The 22,500-nt window shown below is 45.4% G+C and overlaps 3 protein-coding genes across 3 annotated transcripts in view; all 3 read left to right on the forward strand.

Annotated features, from left to right (window-relative positions):
- Positions 1-725: 725 nt before the first annotated feature.
- Positions 726-11,846, forward strand: LOC116685434 (putative C-type lectin domain family 20 member A). Its single transcript, XM_032510495.1, has 6 exons — positions 726-1,145; positions 6,537-6,727; positions 6,922-7,147; positions 8,072-8,413; positions 11,241-11,338; positions 11,408-11,846. The coding sequence occupies exons 1-6, from the start codon at positions 1,109-1,111 to the stop codon at positions 11,492-11,494; spliced, it is 981 nt and encodes a 326-aa protein (XP_032366386.1). The 5' UTR covers positions 726-1,108; the 3' UTR covers positions 11,495-11,846.
- A 1,399-nt stretch (positions 11,847-13,245) lies between these two features.
- Positions 13,246-19,331, forward strand: LOC116685431 (hepatic lectin-like). Its single transcript, XM_032510491.1, has 3 exons — positions 13,246-13,423; positions 16,207-16,397; positions 19,098-19,331. Exons 1-3 carry the CDS (start codon positions 13,387-13,389, stop codon positions 19,329-19,331), a joined length of 462 nt encoding a protein of 153 aa, XP_032366382.1. The 5' UTR covers positions 13,246-13,386.
- A 1,868-nt stretch (positions 19,332-21,199) lies between these two features.
- LOC116685432 (secretory phospholipase A2 receptor) overlaps positions 21,200-22,500 on the forward strand; it is a 1,479-nt gene continuing 178 nt past the window's right edge. The window contains exons 1-3 of the mRNA XM_032510492.1: positions 21,200-21,584; positions 22,204-22,301; positions 22,371-22,500. The exon at positions 22,371-22,500 is cut by the window's right edge and continues 178 nt beyond it. Coding sequence (XP_032366383.1) covers positions 21,200-21,584; positions 22,204-22,301; positions 22,371-22,500 — 613 coding nt within the window. The remainder of the gene's footprint in view (positions 21,585-22,203; positions 22,302-22,370) is intronic.

Here is a 22,500-nt window from a genome sequence, read left to right on the forward strand (position 1 = left end):
GGGGGGACGGGGCCGGGGACGGGGACGGGGACGGGGGGGGGACGAGTTTTACATCACATGATCTTGTTGTAAGAGCCCTGGTGAAGTCTTCATACAGCAGCACCCCGGCCTCCTGTCCTGCACCACTTAGGGCCCTTCCAGGGTTAGCTTCTTTAAAGTTAGACTGGAGGCAGAAGGAGGCGTGCAGGATGGAACTGGTTCACAACACAGGAAACGATGCAAAGCCCTTCGGGATTTAGTGAAAATGTGTAAAATAATAACAACAGAGAGTAAAGACAGCTTTGTAAAGCAGGTCTCGTGGTTGTCGTCGGAGATCGATGAAAACCAGTATTTGATTTAAAATGATTTTATTTATGATGTGTTCAATCGCACTGAGTAAAGGGACAGTACAACAACACATACAGGTGTGTCTGTAGTGTTGTGTGGTGTACATGTGTTGTGTGTGTGTGGTGTGTGTGTGTCTCTGTGGGTGTGTGCATGTCTGTGTGTGTGGTGTTGTACTTGTGTGCGTCTCTGTTTGTCTGTCCCTGTGTGTCTCTGTATGTGTGTATGTGTGTTGTTTTGTGTATATTGTCTTTTGTCTGTTTCTGCTCATTATTTGCTATCATGTAAATAGTAGAGGAGTTGGAACAAGTAACAAGAGTTATAAGAACAGCGTCTTAACAGAGAGGACGACCAGAGCAGCGTCCGTCTGAAGACACAGAGAGGACGACCCAGAGCACGTCCCGTCTGAAGACACAGAGAGGACGACCCCAGAGCAGCGTCCCGTCTGAAGACCCGAGAGGACGACTCAGAGCAGCGTCCTGTCTGAAGACACAGAGAGGACGACCCAGAGCAGCGTCCCGTCTGAAGACACAGAGAGGACGACCCAGAGCAGCGTCCCGTCTGAAGACACAGAGAGGACGACCCAGATCAGAGACCAGAAGACACAGAGAGGACGACCCAGAGCAGCGTCCTGTCTGAAGACACAGAGAGGACGACCCAGAGCAGCGTCCTGTCTGAAGACACAGAGAGGACGACCCAGAGCAGCGTCCTGTCTGAAGACACAGAGAGGACGACCCAGAGCAGCGTCCTGTCTGAAGACACAGAGAGGACGACCCAGAGCGAGATGGACAGACTTCTTCTGCTCATCATGGCTGCATCAGGTGAGTGTTTCATGTTTCATAAATGTTAATAATCTTTATTATTACGACACGTTTACATATCCGTGTGACAGCAGGACTCTTATCACAGTTTATTCATTTATTAGCAAATCAAATCCATAAAATAAGAGACGTCCAGCTCAGTGGTCAGTTGGGTGGGGCCACGTTCCTATTGGTCAGTTGGGCGGGGCCACGTTCCTGTTGGTCAGTTGGGCGGGGCCACGTTCCTATTGGCCAGTTGGGCTGGGGCACGTTTCTATTGGCCAGTTGGGCGGGGCCACGTTCCTATTGGCCAGTTGGGCTGGGGCACGTTCCTATTGGCCAGTTGGGCTGGGCCACGTTCCCATTGGCCAGTTGGGCAGGGCCACGTTCCTAACATCACTATTTATACTTTTTCAAATATTAAGTTTTGAAACATTTAATTTTAACATTAAAGTCAATGAGAGCAAGCTTCAAATCCTTCAAATCTTCTTCTGCTCCCAAAACGTTCAGCTCCTTCATACTTTCACCTACAGACGTGGTTCAAACTTTAAAATGTTCACAAAATACATAGCTATCATAACTTGGCTTTTCAGATTGATACATTTTACAGTTTTTGTGAAAAATCAGTTTAAGTATAGTGTACATTTTAGATTTTTCTGCATTTATAATGAGTGTGTATTGCGTGAAGTAGAGTGTGGAGTGCTGTCTCTAGAGTGGAGAGATTCAAAATGTATCTTGGTTCTGTCTCTATAAACTTGCTCCAACGCAAACAATTCTAACTTGTCATGGACAATTTATACATCAATATGTAGGTATTCTTGTCTAGTTTCAGCCAGTGTGTCATTTCTGAGATATGAATAATACTTTTGCTCAGCGACCTTCACAATTACAAGATTTCAGGATCTTTCTTCATTCACTGTCATGTTAAACATCGTCCACATTTCTGAGCAAAAAGCAGAGCGAAGCACTTTTTTACATCGCTGATACGCCCACATTCTTTACTTTATCCACATGAATATTATATCAATACGTTCACAAAGGCCTTCTGGTGCTCATGAGCCCGTCACTTTATTTGTATCTTGTATCCTTTTGGCGGAATTACCATTTGTTTGAGAGCTTGTTCAGTGTCTGAATAGCTGGTGACACAGGTGACAGCTGCATTGTTAACTGATTACAGATCAAAGAGATGACATCACAGAGATGAAAGGCTTCCTATTGGTCTTAGTCTCCAAGGCCACCATACGCCATACTATGGGTGTTTCTCAATGTCAAGGATCCTTCAGGAGCAGGTCAGAGTCCTCCTTAGCATTTGGAGAACATGTAAAATGGAACAGGCTATCAAGTGCACGTCATTGCGGGCTGGCGTCACTTAATTATTTTGCTGCATTTCAAAACACTGGATGAAATGGTTGTGGAAGTGTTAACTGTGCTGTTAAATGATGCTGTTGGGATGTAGAAAATGAATCAGCAGCCGTTTCTTAATGTCCCGGAAGGATCCTCCAAAGCCAGGAGGAGGACGCTACGTCATCGACGTCCGTCGAAGGACCGTTCCAATTTCAAGAATCCTCTGAATTCCTCCAAGGACGGAGTCCTTCATTCAGAAAATTTCCCATTGACAGAGAAGGATGCATATGTGTATCCTTCGCGGTCCCAAATCACCCACAATCCTATGCGCGAGCCTTTGACGGCTCGTTTAAAAAAAATTAAAAATAAAATAGCGGACATAAGCGGGAGTTTGAGCGGCTTCGCTGACGGTGAAGTTATAATTTAAATGTAAGTATCTTTAGTGTGTGCCGTACATTTGTTATCACCGTTAATGTTTTACATTAATGTCAAGCTTAACGCTTTGAAGCTTGTACAAATTGCTATAATAATTAGATAGATACACCCCGAGCTAACGTTAGCTAACCTGTCAGTTAACATTCGGCTGTTAGCTAGCTAGGTTGCTGTCTTTGTAAAGTTTAATGCACGGTGGCATGTTCATCTCTTTATATGCCGTTACCGTAAATGCGTAACCTTAGCAGAGATTTAGAAAGTATGTTCATCACTGGTTGTATCTGTAGACGGGAGGTAACACTGCACCGTGTTAACTTCACTAGCACCGTACAACAAAGGCTGACATGTATGAGCACTCCCGTGTAATAACGGTATGTTATAGCATTCATAACGTAAACATCTTGTTGTTGTGTTAACTGTCTTTTAACAGGGACTAACGGAGGCGGTCACCAAGGACGGCAAAGCTACGACCAGCAGGGAGACAGAGGCCAAAGAGAGATGTTGAATACATTATTTGCTATATTAAAGATTGTCTTTCTAACAATAAATGCTTTAAATTAACTGGTTTGTCCGTGTCATTAAGTTCTTGGGTTTGTGTATATAATTAACTGTTATTTCCGTTAAATTTTGACGTGGAATTGTTCTGATGCTGTTGTAACAACTCGTAAGGTGTACATGTTCAAACATAACTATATACTGTACACACAAGTATATTATTCAACATGAAGGGCGATCACACAGCTGCCGATGATGGTGTTGCTTGCAGACTGCAGACAAAGGAGAAAGTTTTAGGTAAATCAACCTGTCCTGGTAGATTACAGTTGTATCACAAGTATATTATACAGTTAAAGTCCACTGTGTAGTTTTCTTCATCATGAACGTAACAACCCTTGACCATTACACACACCTACGTTTACTGTGTTGGCGGATTTTTATCAGTGGTATGACTTTTCATGTTTGACACGTGTCGACAGTACTATTTAATCTTTCTCACTTACAGTTTACTGCATGTCATACCTGCCTGTGGTAGCTCATTAGCTGGTAGCTTTACCTTGTAGTTGCTGATCATATTTTCATTTCTTGACCTGTAAAATAAGCTAATGTTACATGTATGCAGTAAACTGCAAGCTAATTTTACAGCTACTTTCTTTTTTAAACATGTATACGAGTTATAAAAACAGATAGCATCTGAATATAATTGTTGAATTATAGTAAATAATTGAAGTTTCCTCTGTCCGGTCACAATTGATGGGAAAATAGACCTTGAAAAACAGTTAATATATATACACAAGCCCAATAACTTAATGACACGGACAAACCAGTTAATTTAAAGCATTTATTGTTAGAAAGACAATCTTTAATATAGCAAATAATGTATTCAACATCTCTCTTTGGCCTCTGTCTCCTGCTGGTCGTAGCTTTGCCGTCCTTGGTGACCGCCTCCGTTAGTCCCTGTTAAAAGACGGTAACACAACAACAAGATGTTTACGTTATGAATGCTATAACATACCGTTATTACACGGGAGTGCTCATACATGTCAGCCTTTGTTGTACGGTGCTAGTGAAGTTAACACGGTGCAGTGTTACCTCCCGTCTACAGATACAACCAGTGATGAACATACTTTCTAAATCTCTGCTAACGTTACGCATTTACGGTAACGGCATATAGAGAGATGAACATGCCACCGTGCATTAAACTTTACAAAGACAGCAACCTAGCTAGCTAACAGCCGAATGTTAACTGACAGGTTAGCTAACGTTAGCTCGGGGTGTATCTACTGTAAGAAATTCATAACTTAACATCGCGTTCGTTGGATCTTTGAGGAAAAGGAGGCTGAGGGTTGAATTGAGAATTAAGGAAAAGGTTTAATGCAACAGCAGTGATGAAGATGATGAGACAAAGACAATCAGACAAAACAAAACATGGTAACACTGCAGCTGACAGCGGACTGATCCACGCTCCTCCTGACGGAGTCACATGGAAGCAGTCCTGAAAAGTCCTAAATGGCACACCTTTATCCCGTGCACCTTGGGGCGGTTCCCTTTCCCCTGGTGCACTCAAATCCTTGCTCATTGGTCCGTTGTTGTCATGACAGCAGATCTAGTGCATCTTTGCTGTCCAATCAGAACCCGCCCTCTACACCTCCGGGGGTCTCCCCTTGGTATCAGAGCAAATGCTTCTGTCGTGCAAATGTGAAACTCTGACATCAACATATTCCAATCAACATTGTATTGTTTTAGCCTAGACTAAAACCCCAGGGGACAGGAGACAGAGAGGACCACCCTTTGTTGCATAGCAGGAAGCCCCTTTCCATATGTTGAATGCCAGACTTGACCTGATCAACTCTTTACAGTCAGAAACAGGGGGGGGGGGGAGGTGAGGAACAAATGGCCATCCTGCCTTCTTCACAGACATATGCATATTAATCCCATCCTGACTGCAGAACCGGTTCCAGCTTCATGTTAAAGTCGACTCTGAGGTGATGACAGTCAAGTCACTGTCGACCAATCAGTGATGCCGTCATTGAAATGGAACCAGGATGGAGAATGGGAAGACTCTGGGATCCTTACGCTAATGTTATGTGATACTTTGGTTTCTTTTTCTTCTTCTTTGTTTTTTTAGTCCTGTCTTGTCTCCTTGTGTTTGTGTCTTTTATGTCCTCCCGGTCTTGTGTCTAAGTGTTCTCCTGGTCTTGTGTCTTAGTGTCCTCCAGGTCTTGTGTGCTAGTGTCCTCCCGGTCTTGTGTCTTAATGTCCTCCCAGTCTTGTGTCTTAGTATCCTCCCGGTCTTGTGTCTTAGTATCCTCCCGGTCTTGTGTGGTAGTCTCTGTATTGCATTCCCCTGTGAGTGTCTGTATGTTCTGTTTCCTGTTTTATTTTGAAGATTGGTGTCTGTCTTGTCTCGTCTCTAGTTTTACTTCCTGTCCGTCTGATTGCCCCGCCCTAATGTGATTTACCTGGTGTATCACCTGTTCCTCGTTACCTCGTTACCTCGTTAGCTCTTGTATTTACCGTCTGTGTTCCCTGTGTGTCTCGTCGGATCATTCTCGTGTGTTTGTGCCGTGTCGGTCGTCGTCCTGTTGCAGGTTTCCAGGTGTTTCCAGGTGTTTCCAGGTGTTGTCCCCGTCCCCGTGGCCTGTTGTAAACGTGACTTCTTCTTTTGTTAGTTTGGGTTTTGGGACTTTGTTTTAGATCCGGTGCTTCCTGTGTTCGTGTTATTTTTGTTTTTTGAGTAAAATAAAGCCTTGGAGACCCTCTCCTGCCGGCCTGGCCTTCTCTGCTTCTGGGTGCTCGCTCCGGTCTTGTTAAACGTTGTGTCCTGACACGTCAGTAGCTCCGTCCATAGGGGGTTGGGTCGGGAACCGGAGGGTCGCTGGTTCAAGTCCCCTTAGGACCAAAGTACGGAGTGGATTGGTTGCTGGAGAGATGCCTGTTTACCTGCCAGGCACTGCCAGGTGCTCTTTAGCAAGGTCCTGAACCCCCCCCCCCCCAACCACTCAGGGTGCTGGTCCAGCACTAGCAGCCCCCCCACTCCGCTGTAATATACAATATTAAATCTGCTGTGTGTGTGTGTGTGTGTGTGTGTGTGTGTGTGTGTGTGTGTGTGTGTGTGTGTGTGTGTGTGTGTGTCTACAGGGCTGAGTGCTGTCTCATCAGCTGCTGGACGTCAGTACTATTTTGTGTATGACAGGAAGAACTTTACTGAAGCCCAGAGATACTGCAGAGAGAAACACACAGACCTGGTCTCTGTAGACCACATGGAGGTCATGAAGGTCCTGAACACCACCGCAGATCTAGACCAGATGATCTACTCCAAGAACAGCTACGTGAGTTCCCCTTTCTCCTTCATGTCTAAGTCTTTCTGACAGGAGGGATGAAACCCTCCAGAGGAACTAAGAACTACACGGAGAGCAGGAAAAACTACAATATTCATCTTAGAAATGTAGTAGAAGTCTAAAGAGTGACATATGGTCTTCAACAAAAAGCTAGACCAGAGTCTAATTCTTCATATCTCCACCAGAGAGCCTGGATAGGACTGTCCCGGGACCATGACCCCAACAGATGGACGTGGTCCCTGTCAGACCCAGGTTTCTACAAACCCGGGGAGACGGACTTCAGACGATGGGCGCCAGGACAACCAAACGAAGGATACAGCGTAAACATCTGCGTATGGATGTATCCTGATGGATACTGGTACGACACCAGTTGTGACAACACAGGTTATCCAGTGTGTGCAGATGTCGGAGGTGAGAGTTTTAACTGGTGAAGTTTCCTTTCTCTGCTTCTCGTAAATGTGCTTTATTATATATCTTTTCCAGTCTTAACGACTGCTCAAAGCGCTTTTACATCTACAGGAAACATTCACCATCACACACACTGTGGCCGAGGCTGCTCATCAGATACACACTCACACACATCTACACACCTGCTCATCAGATACACACTCACACACATCTACACACCTGCTCATCAGATACACACTCACACACATCTACACACCTGCTCATCAGATACACACTCGCACACATCTACACACCTGCTCATCAGATACACACTCACACATCTACACACCTGCTCATCAGATACACACTCACACACATTCACACACCTGCTCATCAGATACACACTCACACACATCTGCAACATGGGGTTCAGTGTCTTGCCCAAGGACACTTTGACATGGGACTGCAGGGCCAGGGATCGAACCACCAACCTTCCAATTGGCAGGCAACCGCTGTACCACTGAGCCACAGCCGCCCAGCCATTGTTGATTGGTTGTTGCTGGTTGCTGTGTGGTTGTTGCGTGGTTGTTGGGAGGTTGTTGGGTGGTTGCATGGTTGTTGCGTGGTTGCTGTGTGGTTGTTGCGTGGTTGTTGCGTGGTTGTTGGGTGTTCGCTGTGTGGTTGTTGCGTGGTTGTCAGGTGAATCATGGTCCCCCATCCCCCCATTAACACAACGCCTTGAGGTGCTCGTTAGCGGAGCACCCACAGTATCGGCACCTATTTGCAACCTGTTTGACCCAGAGGGGAACTGTTAAATTTGTTTATTGATGTGGTTCTTTATATCTCAGTGGATTTATTGTAGATATTATAAAGACCTGAATCCCAGATGTGGATGGATGGAGGTTGGATGTTCTGCTGCCTCTACTCTTCTCTCTGCTCCACTTTCAGGGTCAAATGTCACTTTTGTCGTTGTCCGCAATGCTATGAAATGGGCTGGATCCCAGAACTACTGCAGAACCCACCACACAGACCTGGCCAGTGTGAGGGACATGGCAGACCACCAGAAGATACAGGGGATGCTAGGTGGAGGAGGTAATTCCTGGATTGGCCTCTTCAGAGACCCCTGGAAGTGGTCTGATGGAGGTTCCTCCTCATTCAGATTCTGGAAGACCGGACAACCAGATAACATCAACGGGAACCAGAACTGCGTGGCTGCAGACTTCAGCCAATCAGGAGCCTTGGAGGACTGGCCATGTGACATGGAGAGAGCGTTCATTTGCTACGGTCCAGGTGAGTGGTATGGTCCAGGAGAGTGGTACTGTCCAGGTGAGTGGTATGGTCCAGGTGAGTGGTACGGTCCAGGTGAGCCTTGATGCTCAATTCAGATTTTTTATCTGACTGTTCACAATTTTCTTTTAAATGTCGGACACATCAGACTCAAGTATATTATAAATGAGTAATACATTATCTATCTATCTATCTATCTACCTATCTATCTATCTATCTATCTATCTATCTATCTATCTATCTATCTATCTATCTATCTATCTATCTATCTATCTATCTATCTATCTTTTGGCTTTCAGTTGTGTCCACGCCACTACCCCCCTGGACACTGGCTCCAGGGGTCCCTCTGGTTCAAGGCCCAGGGGTTCCCCGGGACCCAGTCCCCCCCAGATCCAGTCCCCTGGCCTCCTCCAGTCCTGGTCCCCGGGTTTCCCCGGGTCCCAGGTCCTCAGGATTCCCGCCCCCCCCTGTCTGTGTTTAGGCTACCTTAGTCCTAGCTCCCCTGGTCTTGTGTTTGTCCCCATCACTGTGCCTGTTCCTGTCCCTGTCTCGACACCTGTTCGTATCCCTGTCCCCGTGCTCGTTCCTGTTTCTGTGTGTGTCTCTGTTCCAGTGTTTGTGTCTGTCCCTGTCACCGTCTCTGTTCCTGTCACCGTTCCCGTCCCTGTCTTCCTCCCGATCCCTGCGTCTGTCCCATCTAAATTTGTTCCCTAGCCTGACCCGTCTGTGTTTCCGTCATTCCCAGCCTTTTCTTCGTGCCCTCTGTCCTCATGCCCTTTCTCCGTCTCGTCTCTTGTCCTGTCTCCCCTCTCGTGTTGTCTCCCCTCTTGTCTTGTCTCCAAGCCTCTATTCGTCTCCTAGCCTCTTTTTGTCTCCTAGCCTCCTTCATCTCCTAGCCTCCTTTGTCTCCTAGCCTCCTTTGTCTCCTAGCCTCCTTTGTCTCCTTGCTTTCTTTGTCTCTGCGCTTCTTTCATCTCCTCGCCTTTGTCTCCTCGCTTCTCTCGTCTCCTCTTTTTGTCTTGTCTCCCCTTTTCTCTCGTCCCCTTTTTGTCTCCTCCAGCGTCTTTTTGTCTCCCCTTTTATCCCACCACCTCTCTCTCGTCTCCTCTCCCTCGTCATCTCTCTCTCGTCTCCTCTCCTCTCTCGTCACAGTTCTTCGTTTGTCTCGTCCCGTCCGTCGTCTCCTTCTCGTCCTCTCCTTCTCGTCCTCTCCTTGTCTCCTTCTCTCGTCTCCTCCTTCGTCTCCTTCTCTCGTCTCCTCCTTCATCTCCTTCTCTCGTCTCCTCCTTTGTCTCCTTCTCTTGTCTCCTCTTTTGTCTCCTTCTCTAGTCTCCTCCTTTCGTTCCCATTCCTTTTCCCTCTTCTTCTTGGTCCCCCGTGACTCCATTCCCTGTGCTCCTTGTTTTTTTGTCCATTGAGCCCTAGTGTCCTTGCCCCCCTGTGCCTTTGTCCCTCGTGTTTCTCGATCCCCTCTGTCCTTGTCCCTAGGGCTCCTTGTGTCCTTCGTCCCCTGGTTTCCCTGTGCCCCTGTCCCTCTCTTGTTCCCTCCGTACTGGTTCCTCTCTCGCTCCCTCGTTCTCTCCATTCCAGTCCCTCTCTTGTCCCTCTTTCGTTCCCTTGTCAGTTCCCTTCCTCGTTCCTTTCCTCATTTCTTCCCTGGTTTTCCTGTTCTGAACCCCTCTGTCTTTGTCCCCAATGCTCCTTGTGCCCCGGTCCCTGACCCCCCTCTCTCCCTATGCCTTTTGCCCTCTCTGGATTGTTTTTCGTTCTTTGTGGGTTTTTGTTTGACATCTGGTGTCTGTCTTTTTTTTGGGGGGGGGGGGGGTACTGTCATGGTTTGGGGTGTTGTGGGGTTTATTTTTCCCTTTCTTTGGCCTCCTTGTGTTTTTGTCCTACTTTTCACCCTGGTTTTGTGTGGCTGGTGCTGTCTTGTGTTCCCCGTAAGTGTCTGTTTGTCCTACATCCTGTTTTACGTTGGTAGTCTGGTTTCCTGTTCTGTCTCGTCTTGCCCAGCTTTACGTTTGTCTGTCTGATTGTCCTGCCCCGCCCTAAAGTGATTAACCTGATGTTTCACCTGTTCCCTGTTATCTCGTTACCTCTTGTACTTGTGCTTGATCGTTGTGTCCTGTTGCTGCACGACGTCCAGTTTGTCTGTCTTGTGAGTTTTCAAAGTCTGCATTATCCTGACAGTGTTCCTGCCATCCCCTGTGAGCCACCTTCCCCCGTGCCTGGTTTGGACCTTTGTTTGGACTTCAGCCTTCCCCGGGCCTGGTTTTGATTTTAGATCAGACCTGACCTTTCGTTCCCGGTGTTTTAAACTGTGGTTGAATCAATCCCTGCATACCTGCTCCAGCCTGCCTCCTCTTCTCTGCATTTGGGTCCTTGATAATTTACAGATAGAACAGGTCTAGACCGCTCTATAATTTACAGATAGAGCAGGTCTAGACCACTCTATAATCTACAGATAGAGCAGGTCTAGACCGTTCTATAATTTACAGATAGAACAGGTCTAGACCGCTCTATAATTTACAGATAGAGCAGGTCTTGACCACTCTATAATCTACAGATAGAGCAGGTCTAGACCTCTCTATAATCTACAGATAGAGCAGGTCTAGACCACCAGGGCCCCGGTCCAGTGGGTCTGCTTGCCTGTATGCAGGTTCATTACTCCTTGTTAAATAACTCATTGGGCTGTTATTGAATGTTCCAACTTTTAAAACCATGATCTGCGTTGATGTTCTCCAGAAACCTTCATCCGTTGATATGGAGCTGTATATTTTAGATGTAAAGTCATGTTTGAACTCAGAAAGTTTCTCTGATCTTTCCAAAGTGGTTCCTGTTACAAAGAAAGTGATGAAAGTGAAGTTTGAGAAGAAGGGGGACGTGGATCTGAATAACCCTGCTGTGATGGCGGCCATGTTGGAGCAGGTACATCATGTCTTCTACTGTTTTACCTTCATGAAGAACCAATGTAATAAGATAAGTTTGGTGTCTCAGCTCCAACAGAAGCTGAGGGACCAGGGGAAGGACCCCAACATCAAGCTGAGCTGGAGGAAGCAGGCCGATGGACAGGTCTTCCACTAGGAAGACCAGAAGACCACCAAGAGGAGGAGGAAGAGGGACGAGCTGTAATGTGGAGTTGCTGCGTCTCTTTCTTTCCTCTAAGATGTGACGGAGCAGAACAGAGCTGCAACTATCAGCTGATTCAGAGTCAGTTCTGGATCTTCTTTTTCAACCTGGACCCTATTTTCCCATGCGCATGCTGCTCTATACACGCTAAAAGTAGTGATTATTTACATGGAGTCTGGTGGAGATATGCTGCTCTATACATGCTAAAAGTAGTGATTATTTACATGGAGTCTGGTGGAGATATGCTGCTCTATACACGCTAAATGTAGTGATTATTTACATGGAGTCTGGTGGAGATATGCTGCTCTATACACGCTAAAAGTAGTGATTATTTACATGGAGTCTGGTGGAGATATGCTGCTCTATACATGCTAAAAGTAGTGATTATTTACATGGAGTCTGGTGGAGATATGCTGCTCTATACACACTAAAAGTAGTGATTATTTACATGGAGTCTGGTGGAGATATGCTGCTCTATACATGCTAAAAGTAGTGATTATTTACATGGAGTCTGGTGGAGATATGCTGCTCTATACACGCTAAAAGTAGTGATTATTAACATGGAGTCTGGTGGAGATATGCTGCTCTATACACGCTAAAAGTAGTGATTATTTACATGGAGTCTGGTGGAGATATGCTGCTCTATACTTGCTAAAAGTAGTGATTATTTACATGGAGTCTGGTGGGTTGGTGACGGTGATTTCTGTTTCATGGTAAACTAAAAGGATCTTACTCTTTAACTAAATAGGGTCCATGTTGAAAACTATTGAAGTTGCACAACTATTTTTATAATCAATTCATCTTTTTACAGCTTCTTAAACATGAAGATTAGATGTTTTTCTTGTTATATTTGATCATATCTTAATATATTATATGAAGATTAGATGCTTTTCTTGTTATATTTGATCATATCTTAATATATTATATAGAGATTAGATGCTTTTCTTGTTCTATTTGATCATATCTTAATATATTATATGGAGATTAGATGCTTTTCTTGTTATATTTGATCATATCTTAATATATTATATGGAGATTAGATGCTTTTCTTGTTATATTTGATCATATCTTAATATATTATATAGAGATTAGATGCTTTTCTTGTTATATTTGATCATTAACTCGTGTGAATGCTGATAATTAATTATCTGTCTCTTAGCAACAAGACCAGCTCTTCTTCTGAAACCGTTTGATTATCGACACAAATAATAAAATTCTTCTTATTCCAGAAATCTGATTTCATCTGGAATCATTTCACCTGTCTGTCTCTCTGCCTGTCTGTCTGTCTGTCCTCTGTTCACAAGGTCACAGGGTGTGTGTGTGTGTGTGTGTGTGTGTGTGTGTGTGTGTGTGTGTGTGTGTGTGTGTGTGTGTGTGTGTGTGTGTGTGTCTATTTGTATATTGCTGTAGGCATCATCCATATTTAGAGAAAGAGGAACTTTTTCCATTGTCTGTTCTGATCATTATTTACATAACATGTAAATATTAGAGGAACTAATAACAAGAGTTCTATGGACAGAGACCAGAAGACACAGAGAGGACGACCCAGAGCAGAGACCAGAAGACACAGAGAGGACGACCCAGAGCAGAGACCAGAAGACACAGAGAGGACGACCCAGAGCAGAGACCAGAAGACACAGAGAGGACGACCCAGAGCAGAGACCAGAAGACACAGAGAGGACGACCCAGAGCAGAGACCAGAAGACACAGAGAGGACGACCCAGAGCAGCGTCCTGTCTGAAGACACAGAGAGGACGACCCAGAGCAGCGTCCTGTCTGAAGACACAGAGAGGACGACCCAGAGCAGCGTCCTGTCTGAAGACACAGAGAGGACGACCCAGAGCGAGATGGACAGACTTCTTCTGCTCATCATGGCTGCATCAGGTGAGTGTTTCATGTTTCATAAATGTTAATAATCTTTATTATTACGACACGTTTACATATCTGTGTGACAACAGGACTCTTATCACAGTTTATTCATTTATTAGCAAATCAAATCCATAAAATAAGAGACGTCCAGCTCAGTGATCATGAGTTATGTTCTGAGCTCCTTCTGGTGAAATAGTTCCTGTTGAAACACGACAGAGGACTCGGCCCCGTCCCCCTTAAAGAGACGAGGACAGGTAGACGGACGCCGTCCAGGTGTCTACATGACATAACATATACATATATATAAATATATATATGAATATGAATATAAATACATAAATCTAAAGTCACTATAAAAATGTTAAAAGAGGAAAGTACCATGATGACGGATGTTTCCAATATTCCAGAGTTATGAGCCATAATAATAATAATAAATATTACTAACATGAATAATATTAATAATATCAAAAATATCAAAAATATCAAAAATATTAATTATATCAATAATGTCCATATTAACACGTACCTTTCACACAGTGTATATATATATACATATATATATGTATATATATATATACATATACATATATACGTATATATATATGTATATATACGTATATATGTATATATATATATACATATACATATATACGTATATATATATGTATATATATATATGTATATATATATATGTATATATGTATGTCTCTTTGCTCACACTGTGCTTACACACAAAACAACCAAAACAAAAATATACACACTAGTATATACACAATATTTATATTTACTCTAAACAGAAACAATATAGAGAGATGAATGAAGAGATCAATAAAAATGATTTAAATGTGGAGCATACTGGGATAAACAGTATTATGTTATTATATTACAATATGAACAGTTTGAACATTATGGACAGTTCTGAAATAGAAAATGAGAAAGATGAATAAATAATGGATCATTAGTGAGATATGAGAATGATGATTAACTTATTGTTATTGTTATAGTTATTGTGTGATTCAGCAGCATTCACCATATTGTTCTCATTGTCTCAGTCGTGCATATCCAGCTCTTATTCCAGGGCTTCATTCCCAGATTAGAGCTTAAAGAGCCCTGTTAGACTATTCATTGTTATTATTTATTCATCATAATTGTTGTGTTGGCGTCTCCATGGATACGACGATGCTCTGATGCTTCTTCTTCTGCACGTGGCTGCAGCTTCACCTGAAAGTCTCTGAGCTCTGGGCCCGCCTCCCCGGAGGCCCGGTCTGCTGTGATTGGTCAGCTGGCACACTCTGCTGTGATTGGTCAGCAGCAGCTATGGTCCGTGGGGGTTGGTCAGAGCTTTTAGAGAATGGAGCTAGAATAGATTCTTTATTATAATAAATCACCTGAGAGAAATAGCAACAACTTCTCTCTCAAAATACTTTTTCAAACTCTCAAATATCTATTTGAAAAAAAAAGTGTTTGTCTCAAAACGTTTTTCTTCTCGCTCTAAAAACCTAATGAAATAAAATAAAATAATAATAATAATAATAATAATAATAATAATAAGTCTTTGCTCTCGTCTCAGGACTTTTCTCTCAATGTGAAAATAGTGTCATGGCGGGTCCACGTTCCTATTGGCCAGTTGGGCGGGGCCACGTTCCTATTGGCCAGTTGGGCGGGTCCACGTTCCTATTGGCCAGTTGGGCGGGGCCACGTTCCTATTGGCCAGTTGGGCGGGGCCACGTTCCCATTGGCCAGTTGGGCGGGTCCACGTTCCCATTGGCCAGTTGGGCGGGGCCACGTTCCCATTGGCCAGTTGGGCGGGTCCACGTTCCCATTGGCCAGTTGGGCGGGGCCACGTTCCCATTGGCCAGTTGGGCGGGGCCACGTTCCCATTGGCCAGTTGGGCGGGGCCACGTTCCCATTGGCCAGTTGGGCGGGGCCACGTTCCTATTGGCCAGTTGGGTGGGGCCACGTTCCTATTGGCCAGTTGGGCGGGGCCACGTTCCCATTGGCCAGTTGGGCGGGGCCACGTTCCTATTGGCCAGTTGGGCGGGGCCACGTTCCCATTGGCCAGTTGGGCGGGGCCACGTTCCCATTGGCCAATTGGGCGGGGCCACGTTCCCATTGGCCAGTTGGGCGGGGCCACGTTCCCATTGGCCAGTTGGGCGGGGCCACGTTCCCATTGGCCAGTTGGGCGGGGCCACGTTCCCATTGGCCAGTTGGGCGGGGCCACGTTCCCATTGGCCTGTTGGGTGAGCACTAGGGATGAGCCGAGTACTCGGCTGAAACGAGTATCCGATACGGATAGAGCACTTTTGCCGAGTACAAGTATTAAAACTACCACAACTACCATGAAACCTCATGGGAAGAGGCGCCGTTGGTGTAACTAGAACACACATCATGGAGCAGTAATACCGAATGTCTTGAAAAAGGTGTTGACGTTAAACGTGTCTGTCCCTACAGGGGTGAGTGCTGTTGGTGTAACTGTTGGGGGGGGCGCAGTAGCTCAGCCCATAGGGGGTTGGGTCGGGAACCGGAGGGTTCAGGTCCCCTTAGGACCAAAGTACGAAGTGGATTGGTAGATGGAGAGATGCCTGTTTACCTGCTGGGCACTGCCAGGTGCTCTTGAGCAAGGGACCGCACCCCCCCCAACCACTCAGGGCGCTGGTCCAGCACAAGTAGCCCCCCCCCCCCCACTCTGCTATAAATATAAAAATTTAAATTGGCTGTGTGTGTGTGTGTTTGTGTCTGTGTGTCTGTGTGTGTGTGTGTGTGTGTGTGTGTGTGTGTGTGTGTGTGTGTGTCTACAGGGCTGAGTGCTGTCTCATCAGCTGCTGGACGTCAGTACTATTTTGTGTATGACAGGAAGAACTTTACTGAAGCCCAGAGATACTGCAGAGAGAAACACACAGACCTGGTCTCTGTAGACCACATGGAGGTCATGAAGATCCTGAACAACACCGCGGATCTAGACCAGATGTTCTACTCCAAGAACAGCTACGTGAGTTCACCTTTCTCCTTCATGTCTAAGTCTTTCTGACAGGAGGGATGAAACCCTCCAGAGGAACTAAGAACTACACGGAGAGCAGGAAAAACTACAATAATCATCTTAGAAATGTAGTAGAAGTCTGAAGAGTTTGAGTTTGACCTTCAGCAGACAGAGTTTCCCTGTTGAGCTGCAGCAGAAAAACAAAGACTGTAACGTTGGAACATGTCCACGGACAGCTCAAGCCTCAAATTAACATAAAGATTATAATATATATTGTTACTGAGTGGTTGTCGTCACTTACATTGAACATCCATCCATCTTCAGCCGGTATCGGGTAGCAGGAGCAGCAGCACCAGCAGGGGACCCCAGACCTCCCTTTCCATAGCCACATCAACCAGCTCCTACTGGGGGTCCCGAGAAGTTCCCAGGCAAGGTTGGAGATATAATCCCTCCACCTAGTCCTGGGTCTTCCCCGAGGCCTCCTCCCAGCTGTGCGATGAATTGAATGTAATACCCCCCCCCCCCCCACTGCTCTGATTCTCCGACAAATCTTACGCTCCGTGGTCCCCTCACTTGCGAACAAGACCCCAAGGTATTTAACCTCCTTCACTTTGGGTAAGGACTCACTCCCTACCTGAAGAAGACCCTCCATCGGGTTCCTGCTGAGAACCATGACCTCAGATTTAGAGGTGCTGATCCTCATCCCAGCCGCTTCACACTCGGCTGAGAACCGATCCAGTGAGTGCTGAAGGTCACAGACCGATGATGTCATCGGGACCAAATAATCACGCAGCACCTCCCACAGTGTCTCCCGGAGGACCCGGTCATACACCTTCTCCAGAGCCACAAAACACATGTAGACTGTTTGGGCAGACTCCCAGGTTCCCTCCAGGATCCTTGCGAGAGTAAAGATCTGGTCCGTTGTTCCACGGCCAGGACGGAATCCGCATTGTTCCTCTTCAATCCGAGGTTCGACTATCCGAACCCTCCTTTCCAGCACCTTGGAGTAGACTTTACCAGGGAGGCTGAGAAGTGTGATACCCCTGTAATTGGCACACACCCTCTGGTCCCCCTTTTTGAAGAGGGGAACCACCACCCCGGTCTGCCACACCTTAGGCACCGTCCCAGACTTCCACGCTATGTTGAAGAGGCGTGTCAACCAAGACAGCCCCCCCACACCCAGTGCTTTCAGCATTTCTGGACGGATCTCATCAATCCCTGGGGCTTTGCCGCTGTGGAGTTGTTTGACTACCTCAGCGACCTCCACCAGGGAAATTGACGACAATCCCCCATCATCCTCCAGCTCTGCCTCTACCATAGAGGACATGTTAGCATCATCCTCCAGCTCTGTCTCTACCATAGAGGACATATTAGCATCATCCTCCAGCTCTGTCTTTACCATAGAGGACATGTTAGCTAGATTTAGGAGTTCCTCAAAGTGCTCCTTCCACCGCCCCATTACCTCCTCCCTTGAGGTCCACCTTTGCCTCTGTCACGGCAGAGGCTGCAGCCCTTCGGGCCCGTCAGTACCTTCCAACTGCCTCCGGAGACCTCGGGGTAACATATCCCGGAAAGACTCCTTCTTCAGTCGGACGGCTTCCCTGACCCCCGGGGTCCACCAGGGTGTTCGTGGGTTACCACCCCTTGAGGCACCTAAGACCCTAAGACCACAGCTCTCCACCGTAGCTTCAGCAATGGAAACTTTTAACATTGTCCTCTCAGGTTCAATGCCCCCAGCCTCCACAAGAAGTACGTCAGACAGGGGCCTCTTCCAGACATTCCCAATTTACCCACACTACCTGTTTGGGCTTACCAGGTCTGTCCAAAGTCTTCCCCCCCCACCTCTGACCCAACTCACCACCAGATGGTGATCAGTTGACAGCTCTGGAGGTAAGCCCCACCAGATCTAACTGGTAGCACTCCATCATTCTTTGTCTGGCCCCTCACCTGAGACCACTTTGCCATGGAAGACTCTGACAACACAGCCCTCAGGTTCATAGGGACACACAAACCTCTCCACCACCATAAGCTGATGGTTCATGGGACATAACAAACTTCAATCTCTAAACTGAAACTACCGTAGTAGATCCAATTGATAAAGGCTGTAAATGGAAAGGTTGTGTAAAAAGACGGCCAGTGAACACACCAGAGAGCAGAAATGAATAAATGCAACTTAAATATGTCTTAATATCATTGAAAATTAAAATGAAGTGTAATATTAAGATGGAGGTTTGACGACCCTGTCCCTTATGGGACAAAGTTTAATGACACCACTGATGGGGTATCTGTAGCATACTACACATTGGCCTTAAATAGCAATCTTTTCCTAAATACTGCTGCTTCTGTGGTGTTGGAGCTTCAATTCTTTGTATTTGAAGAGGCAGCGATAGAAGCAGGTCATTACAAGACCCTGAAACCTAGAAACCACTAATGCAGCAAAACATTCAACAAACTAAATCATCACAAACAGTATTTACAGCAGCAGAGATCTATGTTCTTGAGAAGCTCCTTAAAATCAGAAACTATCGTTAATTTCCTTATATCTCAACCAGAGAGTTGACCGGAGGGTTGAAACCCTCCAGAGGAACTAAGGACTGCACGGAGAGCAGGAACAAGTACATTTATCTTAGAAATGTAGTAGAAGTCTAAAGTGTGACATCTGGTCTTCAACAAAAAGCTAAAGCAGAGTCTAATTCTTTATATCTCCACCAGAGAGCCTGGATAGGACTGTCCGGGGACAGCTGGAGGTGGTCCCTGTCAGACCCAGGTTTCTACAAACCCGGGGAGACGGACTTCAGACGATGGGGGTTAGGACAAGTGTACGCTGGATACAGGGGAAAAGTCTGCACAGGGATGAATTCCAATGGAGACTGGTTCGACACCGGCTGTGACAACAAAGTGTATTCACTCTGTGTAGAGGTCAGAGGTGAGAGTAGTAACCGGTGAAGTTTCCCTTCTCTGCTTCTCTGCCTCTTTGTTTTCATTACTCATTACGTATATTGTTATGTAAAATAAATATTTAAATGTGCCCAAAATATATTCAATCAGATACATGTAACAAGAGTAGAGAGCAACAATAATATAAAATATTAAGAACAAAATGCAAATAAAATATAGAATTAATATTCTAAATAGCACAAATCCTTCATCACACAAATGTGAAAACAGTCTGAAGTCAATCTAATTATTCCACTAAAGAACTAAGACCAGAAACACGAACTATGTGTGGTTGTTGGGTGAATCATGGTCCCCCATCTCCCCAAGAACACAACGCCTATCAAATCGATGATACTACTGTTTGACTGCCCCCCCCCTTCACCTTTATCTTTTATTTTTCATATTCATATGTCGAGAAACATTAAGTCCAAACTCTATTGTTTTATAGACTTGAGGACATCTGCGCGAGCACTGTGCCGGTGCTGGTACCTGTCTCCTCTTTAAGAGACAACATGTTTGTCATTCATGAATTGCGAGCATTAAATCGTCACAAACCCGCTCATGCAGTACATCATCAGAAAGGTTAAAGTCTCATGATTCCATTGAGCCCACACACAGAGTTATAGCGGTTATAATCACGCTATGAAGTAAAGAAACCCAGAAAGATTCTGCACCGTTTCTGTCTAAAGTCGAGCGTGCATCCCTACCTTTGTCCTCGTGTCTTTATCCACAGCGGTGAAAGATCGTCATAAACTTTTCTTTCCTACGTCGCCAACAGTTCAAAGAATAAGTACATCCAATCCTTTTAATCCAAACGAGCTGGCCCCCTCACAATCTGGTAAATTCTGTCCGAGTTTCCTTCTTAAACAAAGCTGAACAGTCCATCATTTTTGGACTTTGATCACTTCTGCCGTCCGTCCTGAAGCTGCCACGTTGGATCTCTGCAAACAGACGGATAGCCTGAAGTCTAAGGAGTTGAGTGACAGCTGAAATAAGCCAATCCCTCCACTGGAAGCTGAGAAATCCTTTGTGTAAGCCAATGAAGTAGTAGTGTTTACAGAGGCGGGTCCTGGTTAAATATTGAAAGTTACTCTATCCAACTACAACCAAACATTATGGAACCAGCCTCCCTGTGTAGCCAATAAGAAGACGAGTTGATTGATACCAAACAAGACTAGAAAAATGTAACCCTGTGATGGCTCTAGCTCTGTCAAAGCAAAATTATGGCCTTCTTATGGCATTTCACCATTTCATCAAACTATGATTACTTATTTCTATAAATCTATGTATGTAGTTCTTTTAGGTATGTGTGTGAGTGATGTGGATGTGTTTTTGTATTTCAGAAGTATTGTATTTTGCACTTTTTGGGCTTTTTTAGAAATAAGAAATAAGAAAAACGCACAGACATATCTGTAGAAATACATTCATATAAAATCCATTTTATAAGCCATTTTTTTCTGGATGTTTTCTGTTCTAAGTTGAGACATGTTGCTAGGGTACTATGTTAGTATGTAGCACCTGTAATATGCTTACAGTAGTGATTTTTATTAATTTTTCAGATGATTTACTTGGACGGAAATAGAGATTCTGTGTTCTAACCTCTGTAGCTCTGTGTCAGTAAGGCCTGGTGTCACACTGCCTCTAGAAACTACAAACTGAGAGTGTTAGCTTCACAACGACCTCAGAGTCATCAGAGGTCAAAGGATGGGGGAACTGCAGCACCTTTTAGGGGTAAAGATTTAGGCGAGAAAAGCATATATTTTCAAGTGTTTTTGAAGAGGTTAGAGAGACTGTTGAGTTAGTTTATTGATGTGGTTCTTTATATCTCAGTGGATTTATTGTAGATATTATAAAGACCTGAATCCCAGATGTGATGGATGGAGGTTGGATGTTCTGCTGCCTCTACTCTTCTCTCTGCTCCACTTTCAGGGTCCAATGTCACTTTTGTCATCGTCACCAGTGGCCTGACCTGGACTGAAGCCCAGAGCCGCTGCAGAGCTAACTACACAGACCTGGCCAGTGTGAGGGACTTGGCAGACCAGCAGAAGATACAGGGGATACTAAAACGCGCAGTCTGGATCGGCCTCTTCAGAGACCCCTGGAAGTGGTCTGATGGAAGTAACTCCTCATTCAGCTTCTGGAAGACCGGGCAACCTGATAACAAGGGGAACCAGACCTGCGTGGCTGCAGACTTCAGCCAATCAGGAGCCTGGGAGGACTGGCCATGTGACATGGAGAGAGCGTTCATTTGCTACGGTCCAGGTGAGTGGTACGGTCCAGGGGAGTGGTACGGTCCAGGGGAGTGCTAGAGTCCAGGGGAGTGGTACGGTCCAAAAATGGAGCGTCTGCTCATTTCCATCCTGTTTAGATCTTTTTTGAATTACATACAAAAGTCTAAATATATTCTGTAGGTAACCAGAAATAAATGTGATGGAGGTGTTACATCACGTCCCCCCCCCCAGCTCCCCCGATGATGGATGCAGCGTCCTGTGATCCGGCAGGGGCCTCGGTCCTAGACCACGGTCCTAGACCGCTCTATAATCTACAGATAGAGCAGGTCTAGACCTCTCTATAATCTACAGATAGAGCAGGTCTAGACCACTCTATAATTTACAGATAGAGCAGGTCTAGACCTCTCTATAATCTACAGATAGAGCAGGTCTAGACCACCAGGTCCCCGGTCCAGTGGGTCTGCTTGCTTGTATGCAGGTTCATTACTCCTTGTTAAATAACTCATTGGGCTGTTATTGAATGTTCCAACTTTTAAAACCATGATCTGCGTTGATGTTCTCCAGAAACCTTCATCCGTTGATATGGAGCTGTATATTTTGAGATGTAAAGTCATGTTTGAACTCATAAAGTTTCTTTTATTTTTCCAAAGTGGTTCCTGTTACAAAGAAAGTGATCAAAGTGAAGTTTGAGAAGAAGGGGGACGTGGATCTGAATAACCCTGCTGTGATGGCGGCCATGTTGGAGCAGGTACATCATGTCTTCTACTTTTTTACCTTCATGAAGAACCAATGTAATAAGATAAGTTTGGTGTCTCAGCTCCAACAGAAGCTGAGGGACCAGGGGAAGGACCCCAACATCAAGCTGAGCTGGAGGAAGCAGGCCGATGGACAGGTCTTCCACAAGGAAGACCAGAAGACCACCAAGAGGAGGAGGAAGAGGGACGAGC

This window comes from Etheostoma spectabile, unplaced genomic scaffold (genome assembly GCF_008692095.1).
Source record: "Etheostoma spectabile isolate EspeVRDwgs_2016 unplaced genomic scaffold, UIUC_Espe_1.0 scaffold00569828, whole genome shotgun sequence".
NCBI lineage: Eukaryota > Metazoa > Chordata > Actinopteri > Perciformes > Percidae > Etheostoma > Etheostoma spectabile.